The 20,842-nt window shown below is 54.0% G+C and overlaps 2 protein-coding genes and 1 long non-coding RNA gene across 3 annotated transcripts in view; 1 reads left to right on the forward strand and 2 right to left on the reverse strand.

Moving 5' to 3' along the window:
• Positions 1–324: 324 nt before the first annotated feature.
• LOC137756481 (long-wave-sensitive opsin 1-like) lies at positions 325–17,317 on the forward strand. Its single transcript, XM_068532720.1, is given in 11 exon segments — positions 325–492; positions 583–767; positions 4,332–4,392; positions 4,566–4,695; positions 6,443–6,574; positions 9,604–9,630; positions 9,633–9,899; positions 12,015–12,183; positions 13,353–13,518; positions 14,471–14,710; positions 17,207–17,317. Coding segments are annotated over 11 exon segments (1,656 nt in total).
• On the reverse strand, positions 7,495–8,163 carry LOC137756633 (uncharacterized). The gene is made up of 2 exons (XR_011072241.1): positions 8,052–8,163; positions 7,495–7,645 (listed from the first exon to the last, which is right to left on the reverse strand). It is a non-coding gene; the product is annotated as an uncharacterized lncRNA (long non-coding RNA).
• Positions 17,318–17,679: 362 nt separating the features above from the next.
• The window catches only part of TEX28 (testis expressed 28), a 53,711-nt gene continuing 50,548 nt past the window's right edge, over positions 17,680–20,842 (reverse strand). The window contains exons 3-4 of the mRNA XM_068532721.1: positions 18,321–18,456; positions 17,680–18,043 (exon numbers count right to left, since the gene is read on the reverse strand). Coding sequence (XP_068388822.1) covers positions 17,732–18,043; positions 18,321–18,456 — 448 coding nt within the window. The 3' untranslated portion in view covers positions 17,680–17,731. The remainder of the gene's footprint in view (positions 18,044–18,320; positions 18,457–20,842) is intronic.

The raw sequence follows: 20,842 nt of genomic DNA on the forward strand, positions 1-20,842 counted from the left end.
GTTCAGGTAGGAGTAGGGAGCAGCAAAAAATCCGAACTCCCCCACTTCTAAAAGCACAGAAACATAAAAACGCATGAAACTCCCTCCACCCCAAATTCACGTGTTTCGGGGAACCAGAAAGCACAGACAACAGGCAACCGGAAGAATCTGTACGACCAGAAGCCACTAGGGTGTGGCGGGGCAGCAGGGCGGCAGGAAGGGTCCCAGGCGTCCCTAGGACGCACCGGCTGGGATCCAGCCCCTCGGGACACGGCCCACTGCCGCGCGGGGACAGCGGTGGGCAGATCTGAGGGGGCTCAGGACCGAGGCGGTGCGGGTGGAGGGATGGAAGAGGCTCAGAGAGCGGAAGCGGCCCCGGCGGCCGCGCGGCGAGGTCTAGCCGGGCGAGCGGCACGGCGCCGCCAGGAGAGGGCGCCCGAGAGCCGGCGCGCGGGCCCAGCGGAGGCCCTTCCCTCCCCCGCCCGCTCAGGGTCCCCGCGCCGAGAGTTGGCGGTTAGGAAAACCCGAGGCGTTTCACTCGCAGCGAAACATCTTGCGCGCCAGCATGGACTCAGAGGCTTGCACACACTCCACTGCTGTCAGAAATTCTGTTCGATGCTCAATGTGTCGCGAGTTTGGCCGGGGGCAGCCCCTCAAGCTGGCTCCCGTGTCCTCTCGCCGGTCCCCTCCGAGCGGAGCCTACCCGGGCTCAGCGCCCCATCGCCGCACGTGCTGCAGTGTGGGTCCCCCTCCCACGGGAGGTTCCTACAGACCACATGGTGCCTCAGGTGTGCAGGGGCGGCTCCCAGAAACCCCAGGAGCTTAAGAAGTGACTGGCCCTGGCCCAGTGCAGCTTCAAGCTCAAAGCCAAATGCGTGGTTGGCCTGTTTGGAGTGGACACCAATACTTGCGAAGGGGCAACACCGCTGTCATAGACCCACACGTTCGCCTATCACAGACTTCAGTGCCAACCGTATAACAACTTCTTCGTGTTTTTTTTAGTCGCAGGGACCGATGGGGTACACTGTTGCCAAAGGTGACTTTTGCCATTTTAATTTTGTCCTGCAGGAGCATACATTCACCATGGATGTGATGTCACTGACAGTGTCATGGGAAATATAAATATATTTTTTAATTGTATTTGCATCACGCACTTAATCATTTCTAGATGTACAGTTCGGTAGTGTTACACTTTGTGCAGCCAGGCTCCAGAAAGTTTTCATCAGGCAAAACTGAAACTCGGTCTCCATGAAACATTAACTCTACATCTCCCTTACCCCAGCCCCTGGCCCCTACCCCCCTACTTTCTCTGTCCTTTTGTAACTGGCTTTGGAGAATATCTCTCTTTGAAGGCTCTTTCCATTCCAAAATAGATAGTTTAATTACAGTCGAAATTCTGTACAGTTTAAGGCTTGGCTCTGAACTGGATTATAACTATGGATCAGATTGGAAATAAAACACATTTTTCCAAGTAAAAAGAAGAAAAATAAAATTTAAAACACAAGGAAGAAGAAACAAAGAAAGAAAAAGCAACAAAAGCCCAACAGGTTTTTCTAGAGTAACATTTCATAATATTGTAAACGAACAAAACTGTGTTTCTTCCCAATGGTGATCATATGGCCACCACAGCAAGCAGAATTGGGGGGCAGAGACATGACAACTTTTAATCCATTCAAATTTCGGATATTTGCACCAGAAGTTTTAAGCTATCACTTGTTAATTCTGATGTTGGGGCAGGAATAAAGACTACTGGGGATGAGCTGCAAAGGTGTGGGAATTGCTGATGAAGATGATACAAAAAAGTCATAGCCCAGCCGAAAATCATCTGAAGCCTTGTGGGGAGGAGAAACAGAACAGAGGCAGTCCTTGAGGGCAGCTTTGAAGCTAGGGCTTCAATGTCCTCATAGATACAGAGCCCTTCAGATTTTCTGTTTCTTCTGGGCTCATTTGGTTACTTTGTGTTTCTCTAGGAGCTTATCCATTTCATCCAAATTTTCACATTGATTTGAATCAAGTGATCAGCAAGTCCCCTTTGGAATAACTTGGGTTGAGGTGCCGGCTCCTTCTCATTCCTCACACTGGACATTTATGCTTGGATTCCTGACACTCACACCTTCCCTCCACCAGCCACACCCCCATTGCCCTGACTTCTGGGCTGCAGACAACTCCATCCCTCTAGTTGCTCAGTTCCCAAGCTATCCCCCAATCCACACTGTCGCCAGGCCTGGGGCCCCTCCCTGCTGGGAGCCTTTCTGCTCTTTCACCTGGATGGATGCCCAGAGGGCCTGCCACCCGATACCGCTGCTTCCTCCGGGGCCCCCACCACTCTGAGAACAGCAGCCAGAGGGAGTTCGTTAGCATCTAAATCACAGCGTGCCACTTTTCCCTCAAAATCATCAAATGCTCTCCATTTCATTCACAGTGAAAGGTAATGCTGAAAGCGGGCTCCTGGACACACCGTCTCTGGCCCTCATCCCCTCTCTGACCTTCCCTTTCCTAGTCTCCACTGGCTCACTCTGCTTCAGCTCCCCTGGTCTCCTTACTGTTCCTCTAACACGCCAGGCACGCTCCTGCCCCAGGGCCTTTGCACTACTTTCTGGGCCCTCTCCTGGGATGCCCCCCTCAGTTCTCCACATGGCTCCCTCCCTCCTTTGAGTCTTTGCTCACATGTCCCTTTCTCGGAGAGGCCCACCAGGCTGCCCTATGAAAATGGGCCTCCATTCCCTCCCCGACCTCCACAACCTGTTCTCTTTCTCCCATTCTCCATCCTACTTATCACAGCTAATTTATTATGTCTAGTGTTGATGTTGTAGTCTCCCTGCCCCCAACTAGAATGGCAGCTGCAAGAAGGCAGGGATCTCCATCTGTTTGTTCACCTGGAGCCTAGAACACGGCCTGGCCACAATAGGTGCTGGCTGGGTCGCTGTGGAATGAATCGCTAGAACTTTTCAAGGATGACCTCATTCAAGCTTCACAGCAAGTAAATGTTATCCCCATCTTCCCGATGAGGACACACACCCCAGAGATGGTGGCTGACTTGCTCAAGGTCACAGAGGGCGGCAGGGGCAGTACTTCGGGAGGCCCACAGCAGATGGACGGGGTGAAAGTGTGGGCCTGAGGTGAGTGTCTGCAGGCTAGACTGAGGAGGACCTCTCGGCCAGTTTGGGGGATCAGCCACCTGGACAGGTGAGGAAAATCTGATGCTTGTCGGTTCTGAGGTGAGCGATTGGGGACTTGGTGGGACCACCACAGAAACGGGGAAACAGCCCGCCCCTTGTCTTTGGACTTCATATCTGCGGTGCCTGTTTACAGATCTCTGAGGAGCTTAAGCTGGGAGAACTTTTCCAACAGAAACCAAAAGGGAAATGGAGTCATATTTGACCACATAAAAATGAAAATTCAATGTATATAAATCTTTTCCAAACACCAAGTCAAAGGCAATGGATGATCCTTGAAAATACTGTGCTAAGTGAGATAAGCCAGACACAAAGGACAGATACTGTATGACTCCACTTGTACGAGCCGCTTAGAGTCGTCAGATTCCTAGAGACGGAAAGTAGGATGGGGGGGCACGGGCTGGGGGAGGGGTGGGGGGGCACGGGCTGGGGGAGGGGCAGGAAGGGCACGGGCTGGGGGAGGGGTAGGGGAGCCATGGGCTGGGGGAGGGTTAGGGGGCGCGGGCTGGGGGAAGGGTAGGGGGGGCACGGGCTGGGGGAGGGCACGGGCTGGGGGAGGTGGAGGGGGGCTAGTGTCTAACGGGGACAGAGTTTCCCTTGGGGAAGATGGACAGTTCTAGAGATGGATGGTGGGGATGGCTGCACACCAACCTGAGTGTACTTAATGCCGCCCAACTGGGCGCTGAAAAATGGTTAACGTGGTAAACGATGTTATGTATATTTTGTCACATTAAAAAAAAAGGTCAAAGGCAAATGGCCAAAAGATTCCTTGCCCTGCAGCTGTAGCAGCCACCGGCTATTAAAGACAAAGCCCCTGGTCTACTGGCCAGAGCCAAGAGCTGAATCAAGGTGACAGTCAGCTCCCAGGGCTCCTAATCAGCACCCCCATGTCGAGTCACTTCGGAGTAGTTGGATTAGAGACAAGGCTGACATCTCATCTTCCAGCCTGGCCAGGGGGCCCCAGCTGGGGCGAGGGCGGGTGACCCAGGGCCGAGTGGAGGGCTTGGCCTTTGCCCAGGGGGCCGTCTCCTGAAGCACGCTAGCCTCCGGGCTTGGCCCTTTCTCCCTCCTCCCCCCTCCTATTTCTCCTCCCACTCCTCACTCACATTTTGGCCCCACCCACTTTTCTTCATCTCCGTCTCGAGAGCCCCTCCCTTTTTCTCCACGCTTTGCCAGAGTGCGGGACACCGGTGAGCTTTCGCTGGGCCTCGCTCGGGAAGCACACGTGTGCACCCAGGTGCCAGGGGACTTTCCAGGGCAGTAATCTGCTTTCGGCTAAAAGTGGACTTGATCTTCTGTTAGCCCTAATCATCAATTAGCACCCCACTCTGCAGATGGCCCAGGGTAGGGTCCAGGACTCACTGCCATCGCCACCTCCTCCCACCTTTGCCCCGTCCCCTCGTTCCCCAGGGTCTTGGGGCAGCCCTGCTGCTGAGCTCAGTCATTGGTGCCATGCTGGACAGGGGCAGGCTGGGCAAGCAGTGGGCCAGCTCCGGCTGGAGGCTTCACGAAGGGCTTCGAAAGGGCCCGCGGCAGCCCCGTGGGGTGGGGGGTGGCAGGGGCAGGCAGGATGGGTCCTCTCCCTTTAGACAGAAGGTGAACCTGGCCTGAGAGGGAGGGGTCACCCCACCCAAGGCCACCTGGCCAGTCCATGGCAGTGCTGGGAAGAGGCAGGCCTGCAGCCAATGCTCAGAAGGGACCAGGTTGAGAAGGTGATCTCAGAGGGGGCCCACCTCCGGCTCTCACATTCTCAGATGCGCTGATTCTTTGACTCTGGTTCGGGGGGGACAGGCAGAGCTCCCGGGGATCCAGGAAGAGGGAAAAGAATGGCCTTGGAAGTCAGAAGAACCTGGGGTTGAGTTCTAGGCATCTGACCTTGTGACATCAAGTGCCGTCAAACATGCTATGTTCGCATTGTGAGCCCCTCAAAGACCCCTTTCAGTTCTTTTGGTTACGTACCCAGAAGGAGAATTGCTGAATCACGTGGTAATTCTATTTTTCAATCTTTGGAATTGCCAAACTGTTTTCCACAGTGGCTGCACCATCACCATCTAATTTTAGAATAGTTTCATCACCACCAAAGGCATCCCCGTCCCCGCTAGCAGTCACTCTCCATCACCCCCCACCCCAGCCCCTGGCACCACCAATCTGCTTTCTGTCTCTATGGATTTATCTATTCCGGACGCTTCATGTAAACGGAATCATACAGTATGAGGTCTTTCGTGTCTGGCTCCTCGCACTTAGCATCACGTTTTCAAGATTCACTCATGTTGGAACATGTGTCAGAATTTCATTCCTTGTGATGGCTGAATAATATTCCATTGCATGGATTGACGACATTTTGTTTATCTATTCAGCTGTCGACTCACTTTTGGACTGTTTCTACCTTTTGACCTCTTGTGAATAATGCTGCTCTGAGCATTCCTATTCGCCTTCTTGTGTGGAAACACGCAAGGCTGCAGAATTGGGCAATTAGCAGGTAAGCGGTACCAGCAGCCAGACTGCAGTGGGTCAAAAGGGACAGTGAAGGCAGCCTGCCTGGAACACTCTGTTGAGAGCTTTGCTTTTGAAGGCAAGTCTAGAGGGAGGCTGTAGTCACGGGCAGGCCAAGGAAAGGTTGTCAACTCAGGGGAGGGAGAGTTGAGGTGGGGTCTGAGGGCCTCTGGGCACCCTCAGCTGCTTCGGGAGGGCTGCTGGGAGGGCCTGGCCGAGCTCCCTGGTGACGGAATGAGCTGCAGCTCACAGGGAGCAAGGTGGTGGAGTGAAGGGGAAGCAAGATGCACGGCAGAGTCTCTCCCACCCCCGGCCTGTCCACCCCTTCCCAGGGAAGGAGCCCCACTGGCACAACTTGCATCCATCTGGGCCCCCGAGATGGTCTGACCCACAGGGAGGCTCCAGCTCCAGGCCTCAGCCCCACGAGGTCACTTGGGGAGCAGCCACTGGGAAAGGTGGGTCTGGGCTTCGGGCTGAAAAGCCTGACACTTGTGCCTGCCTGGCCTAGGAGCAGACACTGGACGGTAGAAGGGAAGAGAGGACAGGGAAACAGCAGCGAGGGCCCACGACAGCCTCCACAGCCACCCTGGCTCTGAGTCTGGCTCCCAGCAAATCCCTCTGAGCCGCCCTCGTGGGCTCGCCTTAGGAGCCAGGAGGCCCAGGGGTGGGGAAGTAGGAGGTCTAAGTCCCAGGCCCAATTAAGAGATCAGATGGTGAAGGTTTGGGAGCTTTTAAGGTGAGGAGGCCTGGGCTGAGCCCGCAGGCTGGTATAAAGCACCGTGACCGCCGGGCAGCGCCAGGGCTGGCAGGCATCGGGGCCCAGCAGTGGGGCCCTCAAAGGTTTGCAGGCGGGCAGGCACAGGCCAGCTTTGAGGACAGCACCCAGGGGAGTGTCTTCACCTACACCAGCAGCAGCTCCACCAGAGGTGAGCGAGTAGGTGCCAAGGCTGGGTCACGCTGGCTGGAACAGCCCTCCTGGGACACAGGCCCGAGTGGCCTTCTTTCTTAGCCTTTATGATAACATGAATGGGGGGGTCCTCTCTGAATATAAAAGGACACCGTAATATCGAATGCGCAGTTTCAAACCACATGGGCTTCCCAGACCCTTTGAGAATTCCTGCCCCAGGAAAGTTCAGGAACTCTTCCCGTGTGGCCCCAGACTGCCAGTGAGCGCTTACTACACTCATCCCTGAGCTTCCAGCGAGGGAACTGGGCCTGACTCATCTTTGCATCTCCCAAAGCCAAATGGAGACCACCAGCAGGAGTGGGAGGCTGGGTTGGCCCGGAGGAGGGTGAGTGACTTCGAGAGCCTAAGGGTAGAAGAGACCATGGTGGCCATCTTGTCCAAGTTCATGCGCAGAGCCCATGGCCTCTGGCGGTACATGCTAGGGAAGAGGCTAGCTCGGCTCCCGGGGCAGCTGTTCCGCTCCAAGCTGCCCCAGTAGAGAGGGCTTTGGCCCAAAAGAAAGCCGAAAACTCCATCGAGGTAGCCCGAGTTCTGCCCTGGGCATGCCAGTCCATCAGAGACCTGAGGAGTGTAATGACCCTCAGCCCGTGGCCCCCCTTCCCCGGGTCCCTTCTTCAAACCAAAGACCTTCAGTTCCTTTAAGAATGTCTCACTTGCTGCAGTTTCCAGAAGCCACACCAGCTCCTTGACAGCCAGAGCAGGACCAGCAACAGGGTTCCCAAGCCGAATCGGTTGAGAACCGTGAAGTTCACCTTGACCTGACTGTTTGCACCCCAAAACGTCCTCGATATAGACACAACAATGCTCTCCCTGGAGGCCCCTGGGGCTTCATCGATGCACAAGATTCCTTATTGTAAAATTTTTTCAAAAGCTCAAGTGTCTACCAAAGTAGAGGGGAGAGTATAATGGCCCCCGGGTATCCATCACTTGTCTTATTTCATCTCTAACCCCTCCACTAACCACTCCTGCCGATTTCTGGAAGCAGATCCAAGACATCACATCATTTCCTCTGTAAATCTTCGGTAGGTACCTGTAAGAGGAAAGGACTCTTTAAAAACATAACCACAAGGTCATACTTTTAGAGGTTCCCCCTCAACCTCCTTGCAATTTATTTGTTGAAGAAAGTGAGTCTGTTGTCCCCAGACTCACCCACTTCAGACTTGGCTGACGGCTCCCCACACCCTTCTGCTGCGCCTGTTTCCGTCAACTAGCTGTCGAGCTGAAGGTCTGCCGGGCAGCCAGGCGGATGTGTCAGGTGTTTGGGCAAGCCCGCTCCATTAGGAGGGTGTCCCTTTTTCCAGTGTTGGCAGCTGCTGACACTCAATGCCAGGACCCATTAAACTACTGGGGACTTCGAAATGGTGACATTGGGATTCTTCTGACCCTGTCTTCACTTATTAGCTTAACTACTTTGATAAAGAGAAACAGGCTCTCACGTGCTATTGGGTTCCCCAGGGACACAGTGTGCGTGGGAAAGGCAGAAGAGATGCTTGAGTCTCCTTCTATTTCGCCCAGTTCCAAATAGTGACTTGGTTCCCCAGTGGAGCCAGTTGGGTTTGACCTCTGCGTCTCCTTTCTCTCCCACTAAGAATCGTGTTCTTAAGGGCTGTGGGTAGAGTTGGAATTAGAATATCATCTCATTACTCATTTGCTTTATCTCAAACACACTCAAAATGGTCTCAGAATCATGATGCCAACACTATCGCCAACAACATGATTACCCAAAGCTTAACCTTTGCACAGGTCTTTTCATCCTTTGGGAACGTGCCACTAGGCTCGAATAGGCAAACTAGCGTCTTCTTGAGTCGCTCCGAGTAGCCCCTCTCCATGTGACCATGCCACCGAGTGCATATGCGGTCAGGTCCATTTGTTTTATTTTTGATTTTTCAGGGATTGCTTTTTAAATTTTAATGTTGTTTTATAATTATGGAATAAAATATTTACAAGGCTCCAAATTAAAATCTAGAAAACAAGGTATACTGGAAGAAATCTTGCTTCCTGCCAGCCCCCGTACCCAATTCCCTCCCGCCCTGTATTGCTCAGGAGACCCTTACCTGGGAGTTGACTGTGATACCCTTCTCGTGCTCATTTCTTCACAAAATTAGACCTGAAACTTTCAGGAGAAGGGGGCTGGCCGGTGCACCTGCTCTTGTTGCGCTGCCGGAGGCCCCCTCTTTTTGCTTCCCACGTTTGGAATGCTCCTGTCCCTTCCGTGCCACACACGGCCCTTGTCCCTGCCTGATTCAGACTCCATGGGTTGTCCAGGAAGGACAGTCGGGCTGCCTTGTTTTGAAACCGTCCCAGCCCCTCTCGCTTGCCTGCGAGCCAGAGCATTCCACACACCTCCTAGTTCCAGCTGCTTTTCTCACACTAACCCATTGGACTTTCTGGGTCAGATCTGCTGGCAATTTGGGGGGTTGCTGTTCTCGGGCCCATCAGCAACCCCAGGGCTTCCCCTCTGCTCCCTTTTGCACAGAAACTGGCACTACACAGGTGTTAAGTTGTCAGAGGCCTGTTCCTTGGGAACCTGTGGTATCTAGCGTGGCTGCAGATACTGTCGGCAGGTTTCTGGGAGCTCCCTGTGGTAGGGGCGAATGAGGCCCAGGCGCAGAAGGGTTCAGGGGAGGGGAGCAAGCCGGCCAACCACACTCCAGGAGGCCGACCTGGCATATGGCAGGGCGCAGATCAGACGGGGGAGCGACACCCGGCAGCGATGATGAGGAGTTCCGCTTTGTTAAGTTCAAGGATGCCCGTGCAGGCATCTAGCAGGCCATGGCCTCGAGCTCGAGAGACGGAACGGAGGGAAGGTTGTCTGCAGGTGTGCAAAGCTAGAGGGAAAGACCAGTCGCAAAGGTGAGTGCGGCGGGAGGAAGGCAGGGGGGCTGAGGGGAGATTCTGATGGGGTGGGGAGGGCGGCAGAGATGTAGCTGTCCAGGTGGTGGAGCTGCTGCCCAGCTCCTCTCCTCACTGTGTGTCTCCTGCCTCCAGACCCCTTCGACGGCCCCGATCACCACATCGCCCCCGATGGGTGTATCAGCTCACCAGCGTCTGGATGGTCTTTGTGGTCGTCGCCTCCATCCTCACCAATGGGCTCGTGCTGGCAGCCACCATGAAGTTCAAGAAGCTGCGCCACCCTCTGAACTGGATCCTGGTGAACTTGGCCATCGCTGACCTGGCGGAGACGATCATTGCCGGCACCATCAGCATTGTGAACCAGATGTACGGCTACTTTGTGCTGGGCCACCCCTTGTGCATCGTGGAGGGCTACACTGTCTCCTTGTGTGGTAAGCCAGCCGGGGCCTGGGCACAGGCCTGGGCACAGCCTCCCGTGCGTAAAGGAAACACTCATGCGGCAAAATCTGCAGGTGTGCCTCTGGGGCGTGATCGAGGCACATCTCTGAACGGGGACAGACAGATCCACATAACCTCAGAACAGTGTGGGAGGGGAGGGCTCCGAGATATTGAAACTAGATCCTACCAGCCCCATTGCTAATATCTCCGTGGGCTGTGACCCTGTTCACGTCAACTTGGGCCAGAAGTACCTGCGCTCCCGGCTCCGTGCTGTAAGGCCTCTAGGATGCTGCACACGGGGTCCGAGCCCTGAGGGGCTCCCACCCCAGATAGTGAGCACGTGGTGTCATCAGTACTCTCAGAGGAGCGTGAGTTGGAGGAGGAGGCGATGAGGGAGCCGAATGTTGAGTCAGCGGGAAGGGGCACAGACAGCTGGGCTGGTTGGGTGGCCAGAGCAGGACGGCACGCTGAGGAGTGGGGAGGAGGGGACCCCATGGGGAGACCGGGAGGAGGCTGGCTGACAGCGGGGAGGCTGAATGAGGGAGCGAGGGCTGAGGCAGGTAGAGCAGGGTGTGGGTCTGCACTGGGTGCCAGGCAAGGTCAGGGTGGCGGGGTTTCCTTGCCAAGGGCCCATGAAGAACAGGCACACAGGCAGGCCTGACAAGGCCAAGGACGCCTCAGAGGCCCTTGCACCACGTCCCCAGGACAGAACCAAGGGCTGTGGGGTTGCAGCTTGGCGTCCACCTGAGATGACAGGGAGCCCAAGGGCCACAGCACTCACCACGTGCAGCCTGTCTCCAGGCCCCCGGCCATCAAAGCAGCGAAGGCTTGCAGCTGCCTTCCCATTTTTCAAGTTTCCCAGGGCCACCTGGTCACAATGCCTGGGTCCTTAGCTCCCACATCTAACTTGGGTTTGTCTTGTTGCCGCCTGAAGTGATCTCCAATTCAGATTCTGAGGAGAGAATGACAGAAAGACACTAGGATTAGAGGGACATGGGAGCGGGGACCTGGTCAATGACTTGAATTACTAGTGGTGTCAGCTCCACCAAGTTACTTTACCAGCGAAGTTAGGCAGAGAAAGTCCATCCCAAGTTCAAACACTCCATGCACCTCGGTAGCTGGTGCCCGGCCCCCCTGGGCGGCTCCTCACTTACGTCCGTCTTGCCTTTGCAACTGCTCGAGGTCTGTTCTCGGGTCACCAGTCCTGGGGCCACAGACATCCTCAGCCCTCTGGGGAAGCCCGTGGACCCCTTCTTAGAAGAACGTTGGCAGACGTGCACAATGAGATCCATAGGATTACAAAGGAAGCCAATGATACTGAAATATAGTTATCAAAGTATTAAACACTAATTAGCGACATAATCCCTCATTAAAAGTATTAGTATTAACAGTATTTTTAGAAGTATTCGTGACGCTATTCTTTATTAAGGTATCAAATAACTGTATCTGGCCAGACAGCCACTGAAATGTCAAAGTAGTAATGAATATAGTCATATTGGGAAATGTCTGCCACCCCTGTAAAGTGACCAAGTCACGGGCACTGCTAATGCTACCACACTCGTAATGGAAGTAAAGAAGGCCAAGTGTCCAGTAGACCGTAGTGGAAACAAAGACATCATTTTCCCCACCCCAGTTCATGGAGCCCCGGATTCCATCCACGGACCGCTGCATGGTGGGCGGTGCTGAGAGGCCTGGGCTGAGGGGAGGCCTGCCCACCGGCAGGAGGGCACAGCTTACTGCACACGTCCTGTTTCCTTGCTCTGGGCTGGGACTGCAGCACCTCAGTGTGGCCTCAGGTGTGTACGTGGCCATCAGGAGTTGCACTGACAGCATCACAAGAAAGGCTGGTGGCCGAGTAAAAGAGAGATGGGAAGCGAGGTGGGCCATGAGGCCAAATCAGAGAAGGCAAGGGGAGGCGGGTGCAGGCCGAATGGGGAAGGAGCCGGGAAAGCAGGGGTTAGAGAAAGAAACTGACCAAGAGACCCGCTGCTCCCTGGACCGGAAAACACTTTTTGGAGAATTAGGTTTTGCAGGTAGGTGGGGGGTGTCCTCTTGATCTTGAAAAGCGTTGACTCAAAGCCCTCCTCTGTCTGCTCCTCCCCCTGCAGGGATCACCGGTCTCTGGTCCTTGGCCATCATTTCCTGGGAGAGGTGGATGGTGGTCTGCAAGCCCTTTGGCAACGTGAGATTTGATGCCAAGCTGGCCATCGCGGGCATTGCCTTCTCCTGGATCTGGGCTGCTGTGTGGGCAGCTCCACCCATCTTTGGTTGGAGCAGGTAAGGATGCCAGGGTGCCAGGAAGGCGATTAGTTTAGAACAGAGCAGGGAGGGGCAAACTCGTGATTCCCTTTGTGACCTTGAGGCAAATCATTTCCTGTCCCTGGGCCTTTGTGGCTCCACGAGTAAAGTGAGGATGGCCCTGACTCTCCCTGAGACCCCTTGGAGCGTGCGCCGTCTGTGAATGCGTGAATCTGCCTGGCTGCAACGTGGAAATGGGCCGCGTGGTCTCCAAGCCTCTGGAAAGGTCTGTTTCTCCCAAACAGGGGCAGCTCATGAGAACACACAGAGAAACGCTGCCGGCTGAGGCCACAGGCACGTTTGGATTCCAGAGCCCTCTTGCCCACTCTGCCCCAGGCCTCTTTCTTGCACCTGCTGAGGGGCCCCCCCTTTCCGAGGCTCCTTGGGTCGCAGGTACACCTGGGCTGTTGGTTACCAGTGTCCTTACCAGGCGGATCCTTTGGGGGAAGTCCCGAACTTCCAAGGAAACGGCTCAGGTGTTTGAGGGGGCTGGACGGGACAAGGCCATTGCATTCGTATCTTCCACTGCAAGCTCGTGAACAAGTTCTTGTGGTGTCTGGAGAGGGTATAGTCCTTCTTTGGGAAGCTTCCATCACTGTGGAAAACCAGGCTCTGTCTGTCCCCCTCTTCATGCTCCCAGGCCCACAATGGCTGCGACTGTTGAACATGTGCTCACTGAATCCTCAGGGGTTCACAGGTGTTAAGACGAGAGGGTGCCTCGCCTTCCCTTCATAGAAAGGGGGTGTGATTGGGGTTATGAAAATGTTGTGGAACCAGATAGTGGTGATGGATGCACAACATTGTGAATGTACCAAACCTCATAATTATGTTATGTGTATTTTACCTCAATAAAGAAAGAAGGGAACGTGAGAGCAGAGACGGACAAGGATTTACTACAATCCTTCTGAGGCGCTGCCTTTGGGGGCGATGAAAATGTTCTGGAACTAGACAGAGGTGGCAGTTGCACAACACTGTGAACGTACTAAATGCCTCCGAATTGTTCACTTCAAAAACGGTTAATTCATGTAATGTGAATTTCACCTCAATAAAAAAGCCCAACAACCTTACCCAAGTCAGTGGTGTGCTGGGGCGGGCGGGGGTCCGGGTCCCTGCCCACTTCAGGACGGGCTGCCGGCCCTTCTCCCCAGGTACTGGCCCCACGGCCTGAAGACTTCGTGCGGCCCGGACGTGTTCAGCGGCAGCTCGTACCCCGGGGTGCAGTCTTACATGATCGTGCTCATGACCACCTGCTGCTTCATCCCGCTCAGCGTCATCGTGCTCTGCTACCTGCAAGTGTGGCTGGCCATCCGAGCGGTGAGCCCCGTGCCCTCCCAGCTTCACCCCCGCGGGCAGGATCATGAACGCCGGGGAGGTCTAGGCTGGCACAGAGGACCACCCAGTCCGCTCTCCAGCCCCAAAACCAGATATCTGGAACTGCCAGAATCTGCCAATGCCTTCGGGGTGGCAGGTGCAGCCCTGGTTCCCTCGGCCTCGCCCCTACAGGGTGGGAAGGGACTGCCCGCCTCCTCGCGGAGGGACCCAATAAGGGAACACAACTGCATTTCCTCCTGATCCCGGGGGTGGAAAGCCAGCCTCTGCCATGGAGCGGAGCACAGCCGGCCAGATCCAAAGGCTAAACTTGCCAGTCAAGGGGTGTTTTGAAAAGGCTGCTACCGGAGTGCTCGCGTCCCCTTCACATGCCATCTGCCCCCCAGACCTGTACTCCCCCCTCCCCCCGGGAAGGTGATCCCCTGGTGTGGGAAATCAGAGCGAAGCAGGAGAATGAGATCGGGGTCCTGAACACTGTGCATACGTTGTCCCTTTGTCAGTCAGCTTACCTACAATCAGCTTGATCTGGAGGTGCCATCTGTCTCTGTGGGGCTCCTGCCTGGCACAGGGAATAAGAGGCCTCTGGGGTGGCACCTTTCCTCTACGAAGCTGCTTGTGCCCACAATCGGATCAGCACGTGCTTATGAGCTCTTTGTGGAGTGGAGGCCACGGGCTGGAGATAAGCTCCCCTCCCCTCGCTGCCTTCAGTGTGTGGCCTGCCCCCCTTCTCGCTCCCCTCACCATGTTGGCAGTCAGGGACCAGAAGCAACTTAGCCGACTCCCACAGGTATCCGCACACAGCTGGGCCCATCTGCTTCTCCCCACTACCCTCCCTGACTAGCTACCCAAGCAGCAGCAGCAGGGAATCCCCTGGGGTACGGAGCCCTGAGGGGCTCTCCCACGCACTGCCCCCGGGGCGACTCTCTGTCTCCCCCAGGTGGCGAAGCAGCAGAAAGAATCCGAGTCCACCCAGAAGGCGGAGAAGGAGGTGACCCGCATGGTGATGGTGATGATCTTCGCGTACTGCCTCTGCTGGGGGCCCTACACATTCTTTGCATGCTTCGCCGCTGCCCACCCTGGCTATGCCTTCCACCCTCTGGTGGCCGCCCTGCCATCCTGCTTCGCCAAGAGTGCCACTATCTACAACCCCATTATCTATGCCTTTATGAACCGGCAGGTAAGTCACGCAGTTGACAGAGCAAACTGGAAATGGACCCTGGAAGAGCCCAGTGATGGCTCCCACCTGGAAGCGTGTCTGTGGGAAGGCTGACAATGACCTCCAGGACAATAATCAGGGAAGGCTCAGCACGCGACCCAGCCCCAGCCAGCCCTCCCTCTGGATCCCTTTATGATCTGGGCCTGAGGGTGGGCATTTCCCGCAGTGTACTGTGTGCTGCGTGCCCTTCCCCTCTGCTGGCCTTTGGGCGAGGCCGGAGCTCAGACAGCCTAGGATTGCCAGAACGTGTCTACATGTCCCTTAGGCATGCCCTTCTTGATTTCATAGACACAACTCTTCTCTTGAACTTAATCTTTCCATCTTCAAGCCCTAACAGTGACCAGGACACAAAGAGGCCCTTCTTGCCTGTGCTGATCTTTGGCTGTTGTGACCTCATGGGTTAGTTCAGGCAGGACATGCTGTGGTCTTGCTAGATGGCAGCCCACAAGTCCTAGGCCTCTTAGTAGGTTACAGGTGATTGAGGCTCATCATCTTCCAAGGGCAATTTGCCTTATTCGTCCTTGAATCCATCATGTCCACTTCACTAAGGTGCAGCTGTGATGTGACTTGATGATGACCAGCAAGGTCTGTGGGTCAGAAATACCACCCCCTCAGGGGCGTCCCATCTCACCATGGTAACGTTTAAGTATCAAGTAGGACCGGCACCACAAAGGAGTGCCCGGGACTCCACCGTTGGCACCTCAACACCCAGAGCATAGCTCTACACCTGACCACTGTTTCCTGTCTTTCACGTGGGTCTCTTTTTAGGTCTGGCTTTTGGTTGTGGAATCCTAGGCCATCTTGCCAAATATTGTCTTTACTTGAGCCTTTCCATTCTCCCCTTCTGGAACTCCCCCTCCTCTACAGTTGTTTGCACTTCCAGACTCTCCAGACTTTCGAACTTTGCTTTCACCCTTTCCACAGTTATCCCTTCCTGTTGCATTCAGAGAGAATTTTCTGGAATTGAGCTCCACAAAGACATGGAATTTTGCTCTTTTTGGTTTACTGCTGATGCCCCGAGGACACAGTCTAGTACAGAGTGGGCGCCCAGTATGTAGATTATATCTCCTATCATCACTGAGTTAAGAACAATGCTTTGAGAATACAAAGCAGAGGCATTTGCTGTATATTTCCAGCCTCTTCTTGACTACGTCCAGCTACTCCAACATCAAAACTCTTAAAAAAAACCCATAATTGCTGAAATCAATAACTTAAGAAGAGCTTCCCTGGTGGCGCAGTGGTTGAGAATCTGCCTGCCAGTGCAGGAGACACGGGCTCGAGCCCTGGTCTGGGAAGATCCCACATGCCGCGGAGCAACTGGGCCCGTGCGCCACAACTACTGAGCCTGCGCGTCTGGAGCCTGTGCTCCGCAACAAGAGAGGCCACGATAGTGAGAGGCCCGCGCACCGCGATGAAGAGTGGCCCCCGCTTGCCGCAACTAGAGAAAGCCCTCGCACAGAAACGAAGACCCAACACAGCCATAAATAAATAAATTAAAAAAAAATAACATAAGAATTGGGCCGGACAGCAGAACTGACTCAGCTGAAGAGGTGAGTCCCTCAGCCTCATCTGCCAGCTCTTCAGCCGAGTCAGTTCTGCTGTCCGGCCCAATGCTACTGATTTCAGAAATTATGGTTTTTTTAAGAGTTTTGATGTTGGAGTAGCTGGACGTAGTCGAGAAGAGGCCCGAAATATACAGCAAATGCCTCTGCTTTGTATTCTCAAAGCATTGTTCTTAACTCAGTGACGACAGGAGATACAATCTGAGAAGTGAGCACAGCCCGCATGCCTTTAGGGGTGGAGCAGTAAAGCGCAGAGCCCTCCTGTTGCCAGAAGACTCTCTCGGCTGAAGAGACGATCGTTCTGGTGGCAAGAAATCTGAGATCAAGGTGTGGGCAGTGTTGGTTGTTTCTGAGGGAGAGTCTGTTCCAGGCCCCTCTCCTAGGTCCTGACAGGTACCCGTAACCTTTGGTGTTCCTTGGCTTGTAGACGAGTCTCCCCAATCTCTGCCTTTACCTTCCCTCTGTGTCTGATTCCAAATTCCCTTGTTTTCATGAGGACACCAGTCATTGGATTAGTGCCTACTCTACTCCAGCATGACCTCATGATAATATGCATCTTAATCACATCTGCAGAGACTCTATTTCCAAATAAGGTCACAGTCACAGGCTCCAGGGGTCAGGACTTGAACATATCTCTGGGGGAACACAATTGGGCCCACAATAGTCACTGTCAACTGCTAAATTAGATGACTAAGATAATCGAATACTCAGGAATAGACCATCCCCATGTGCAAGGAGTAACTGGAGGCTTCCTCCATTCTCCTTGTAGATTGTGAATGTGTAAGCCATCAAGGTGGCACTGAATGAACGCTTTCCTCAGAGTGCCCCAGCACTACATTTAGCCTAGCACGTTGGCCCTGCCTGCTCTGCTCAATGACACTTTCTGTCCTGCCAGTTTCGAAGCTGCAGCTTGCAGCTTTTTGGGAAGAAGGTGGAAGACAGCTCTGAGCTCTCCAGCGTTTGCAAAGCAGAAGCTTCATCTGTCTCTTCGGTCTCACCTGCCTGAGTCGTCTGTCTCCCACTGGACAATGTAACCACCCCCACCCTCCGGGGCTTTGGCCACCCCGCCCCTGCCCCTTTTTTCCATCCCTGTGAAATAAATGTAGTTTCTCTTTGCCAAAAGCAACCGAGTCATAGAGGCTGCCACTGCAGTTCTGGGACACCCGAGCCTCTGAGCGCTGGGTCACTGGGTCGTGAGAGAGCACGTGGGGGAGAGAGGGGCGCAGCACCGTACTTTGGAGCTGCTCATCTTTTCTAAGCCTCATGTCTACAGACGGGATAGAAGGATCGCAAGAAAGGTGAGCGCAAGGCGGGCGGGCGTCCACGTACCTCTCATTGGGCTGCTGGTGATGGAACAAGAAAGGGAGAGCCGAGAAGCAGCTGTCTGGGGAGGCGGGAGGAGCTAGCGAAGCCAGGCCCTTTAAGGCCCCTCTGGTAGAGGCTTGGAATCCCCGGAACACAGTCTCCATCTGGAGGGGACCCAGGCCTGCCAGTCCGCGGCGGGGATGGCATGCTGCTTCTGCCAGGCCAGGGCGTCCAGCCCGACGAGCAGGAACGCGGTGCCCGTGCGCAGGCGCGAGTTCAGCAGCGGCAACTGGCAGGCGCAGGCACTGGAGACCAGGACCAGGAAGCCCCGGGGCCGGCTACGCACGCCCTCTGTCACCTCCAGTTGGGTCACCTGCTGCAGAGCCTCCAGCTTGACTACACGGCTCTTGAACGTGTCCATAACCTCCTGCAGGAGGAAGAGAGTGACGCTGTCACCCCGATCCCCCACCACCCGGGGGTACCGGAGCCTCAGTGCGCGAGTTCCCAGATCAGCTAAGCCAGAGCCGGAGCCGGGGAAAGGGCAGCATGAACGGGAACACGGGACGCTGTGGGGCACAGCTTGAGGATCTGCCTCTTCCCTCGGTTCAGGGGTGTCAGAGCGGATTCACTCATCTTCTGCTTCTCTCGTCCCCACGGCCTTCTCACTGGCCGCTTCTCACAAGGTCCCACTGTGAGGTTCTCACCCATATCTCCTTGGCTCTCTCATAGGACAGAATGGCCATTCTCTCCTCGGTGCAGGCCAGATTCTGTTTGAGGTGGTAAATCTTGTCCAGGTGCCCCTGTAGGTGCTCATTCACCTGTCCTTCCAGCTGCACTTGTCTTGGGAGCAAAAGAGAAAGTAACACTCCCTGAGTGCCCGGCCCCAAGCTCGTTCTGGGGCTGAGCGGCCCTCCCTTAGGACTAGACTTGGGTTCAGAATCCACCTTCCTCCTCCTCCTCCAGGGCTGCCTCAGAACACCCCAGGTGCACGTCAGCCACACACCCACACCGATATTCATGTATCTTTTATATATAGTCACTGTTTTGTAACGGCTTTACAAAAATAGCAATAAACTAGAAGTTGCACAAATCAAGATCTAAACTGTCCGTGCGTGCTGTTAAATTCCATACATAGTCCCACACCAGTGTTTGGTATGCAGTAGTTCTTCCATAAAAGTCTGTTGATTACAGGGATGGAGCAATCACAAAAGACCACATATCGTATGATTCCATTTATAAGAAATGTCCAGAATAGGCCAATCCATAAAGACAGAAATAAATCTGTGGTTGCTGGGGGCTGGACGGGGTAGGAGGTGGGGATTGACTGCTAGTGGGGATGGAATTTCTTTTGGAAGCGATGACAGTGTTCTGGACTGGGCCTGCTCTGTGAATATGCTAAAAACACTGAACTTTACACTTTAAATGGCTGAATTGTATGGGATGTGAACTGTAGCTCAATAAAGCTGTTTAAAACAAAAAGCAAAATTGGGCTGTGGTAACGACTGCACAACTCAGTAAATTTACTAAAGATCATTGAAACAGTTCAAATGGTGCATTTTATGGCACATAAATTATATCTCAGTAGACCTGTTAAAAAAACACAAATAAAACATCACTACCTGTTGTTCATGGCCACATATGTAAGTAGTAAAAGTCTAAAAACATGCCTGGAAAAGCTAAGCGCCTAGTGAGGATAGCGAGGTGGGGAGAAAGGGGGAAGGGGAATGGGAGAGTTTCAAGCGAATCATCTTTTAAACTTTTATTTCTTAAAAAATTTTTTGAAGCAAATAGATTAAGACTTGAGAAAGCTGGGGGCGGTCATATCACCTTCATCATGTTCTTCTCTGTTTTCCCTGGGTTTAGAATATTTCCAAACAGCAGCTTCTAGCTCTTTAGGGAAGAGCCGAGGAAGGCCTGACCCGAGCCAGGGGTGGTGAGGCTGGAGAATGGCTGGGGCCCGGGGCCCTGCGGAGAAGCACAGGCACCGACAGGGAATGGGAGGTGAGCGGGTCAACTAGGTCCTACTTCAGGGACTTGACTGGCACCACGTGGAGATGGCCCCCAGGCAGCTGAGAAGCTGAACACGCATTTGTTGAAGCCAATTAATCAAGAGCCAGTTCGTGATGGTATTGCAAGGACTGTTCCATTAGTCTCTGCCTTGTTCCCTGTTGAGAAGAGATTGGTCTGACAATGTGGCCAAGGCTACCACCCACAAAGAGGGTGAGATGGTGGGGTGTCCACCCCGAAAGCACATTCCCCATGGCTGTCCTTCCATTTACATGAAGGATGGAGCTGCAAGGACTTTCAAGATACCAACCACGTCCAAGTGTATATTCATGAATATATTCTTCACAAGTATGAAGTCAACAAGTAGATTCTTCATTAATATATATTTATAAGAACATATGACTATACTCTTTTTTAAAATTTTATTATTTTTTAAAAATTTATTTATTATTTATTTGGCTGTGTCGGGGCTTAGTTGTGGCACGCGGGATCTTTGTTGCGGCACACGGGCTTCTCTCTAGTTGTGGCGCGTGGACTCCAGGGCTCCAGAGCGTGTGGGCTCTGTAGTTTGCAGTACACAGGCTCTCTAGTTGAGGCGCGCGAGCTCAGTAGTTGCGGCCCACGGGCTTAGTTGCTACGCGGCATGTGGGATCTTAGTTCCCCGACCAGGGCTCGAACCCACGTCCCCTGCATTGAAAGGCAGATTCTCAACCACTGGACCACCAGGGAAGTCCCATGACTATACTCTTAAACACATTCTTAAAGGGATTCCTAAATAAGAAGATGTTAATTTATAAGGCTATTCCCTCCATCTCCCCTTCTCTCCGGCGCCCAGCCTCCTTGCCCTCTGCAAGGCAGCAGCAGCGTCCTGGCTTGTGACACGGCTGACTCTCCTCTCTTGTCCCTCCCTTGGTCAAGGACTCCTCTCTGTCCATCTCCTACAGCCGTGGAGGCAAATGCACCACTGTAGAAAATGCTCTTACAAAGACAAAATCATGGTCAGTCAACCAAAATGCCCCCCAAATCTTCCAAAGCTGTTAAGGCCACCCTCTCCAATACAAATGGTCTCAAACGTTATTGTTGTTGCAGAAGAGTGTATTCTTGTTCACATCTGAGGATGGGCTTTGACAAACTGAGCTAGAACCTAACAGCCTGAAACTTGGAGGAGAAGTCTGAGATGGAGAAACAGAGGTACGAGGGGTGAGGCAGCATGGGTCAG

This window comes from Eschrichtius robustus, chromosome X, assembly GCF_028021215.1.
Source record: "Eschrichtius robustus isolate mEscRob2 chromosome X, mEscRob2.pri, whole genome shotgun sequence".
NCBI classification, from domain to species: Eukaryota; Metazoa; Chordata; class Mammalia; order Artiodactyla; family Eschrichtiidae; genus Eschrichtius; species Eschrichtius robustus.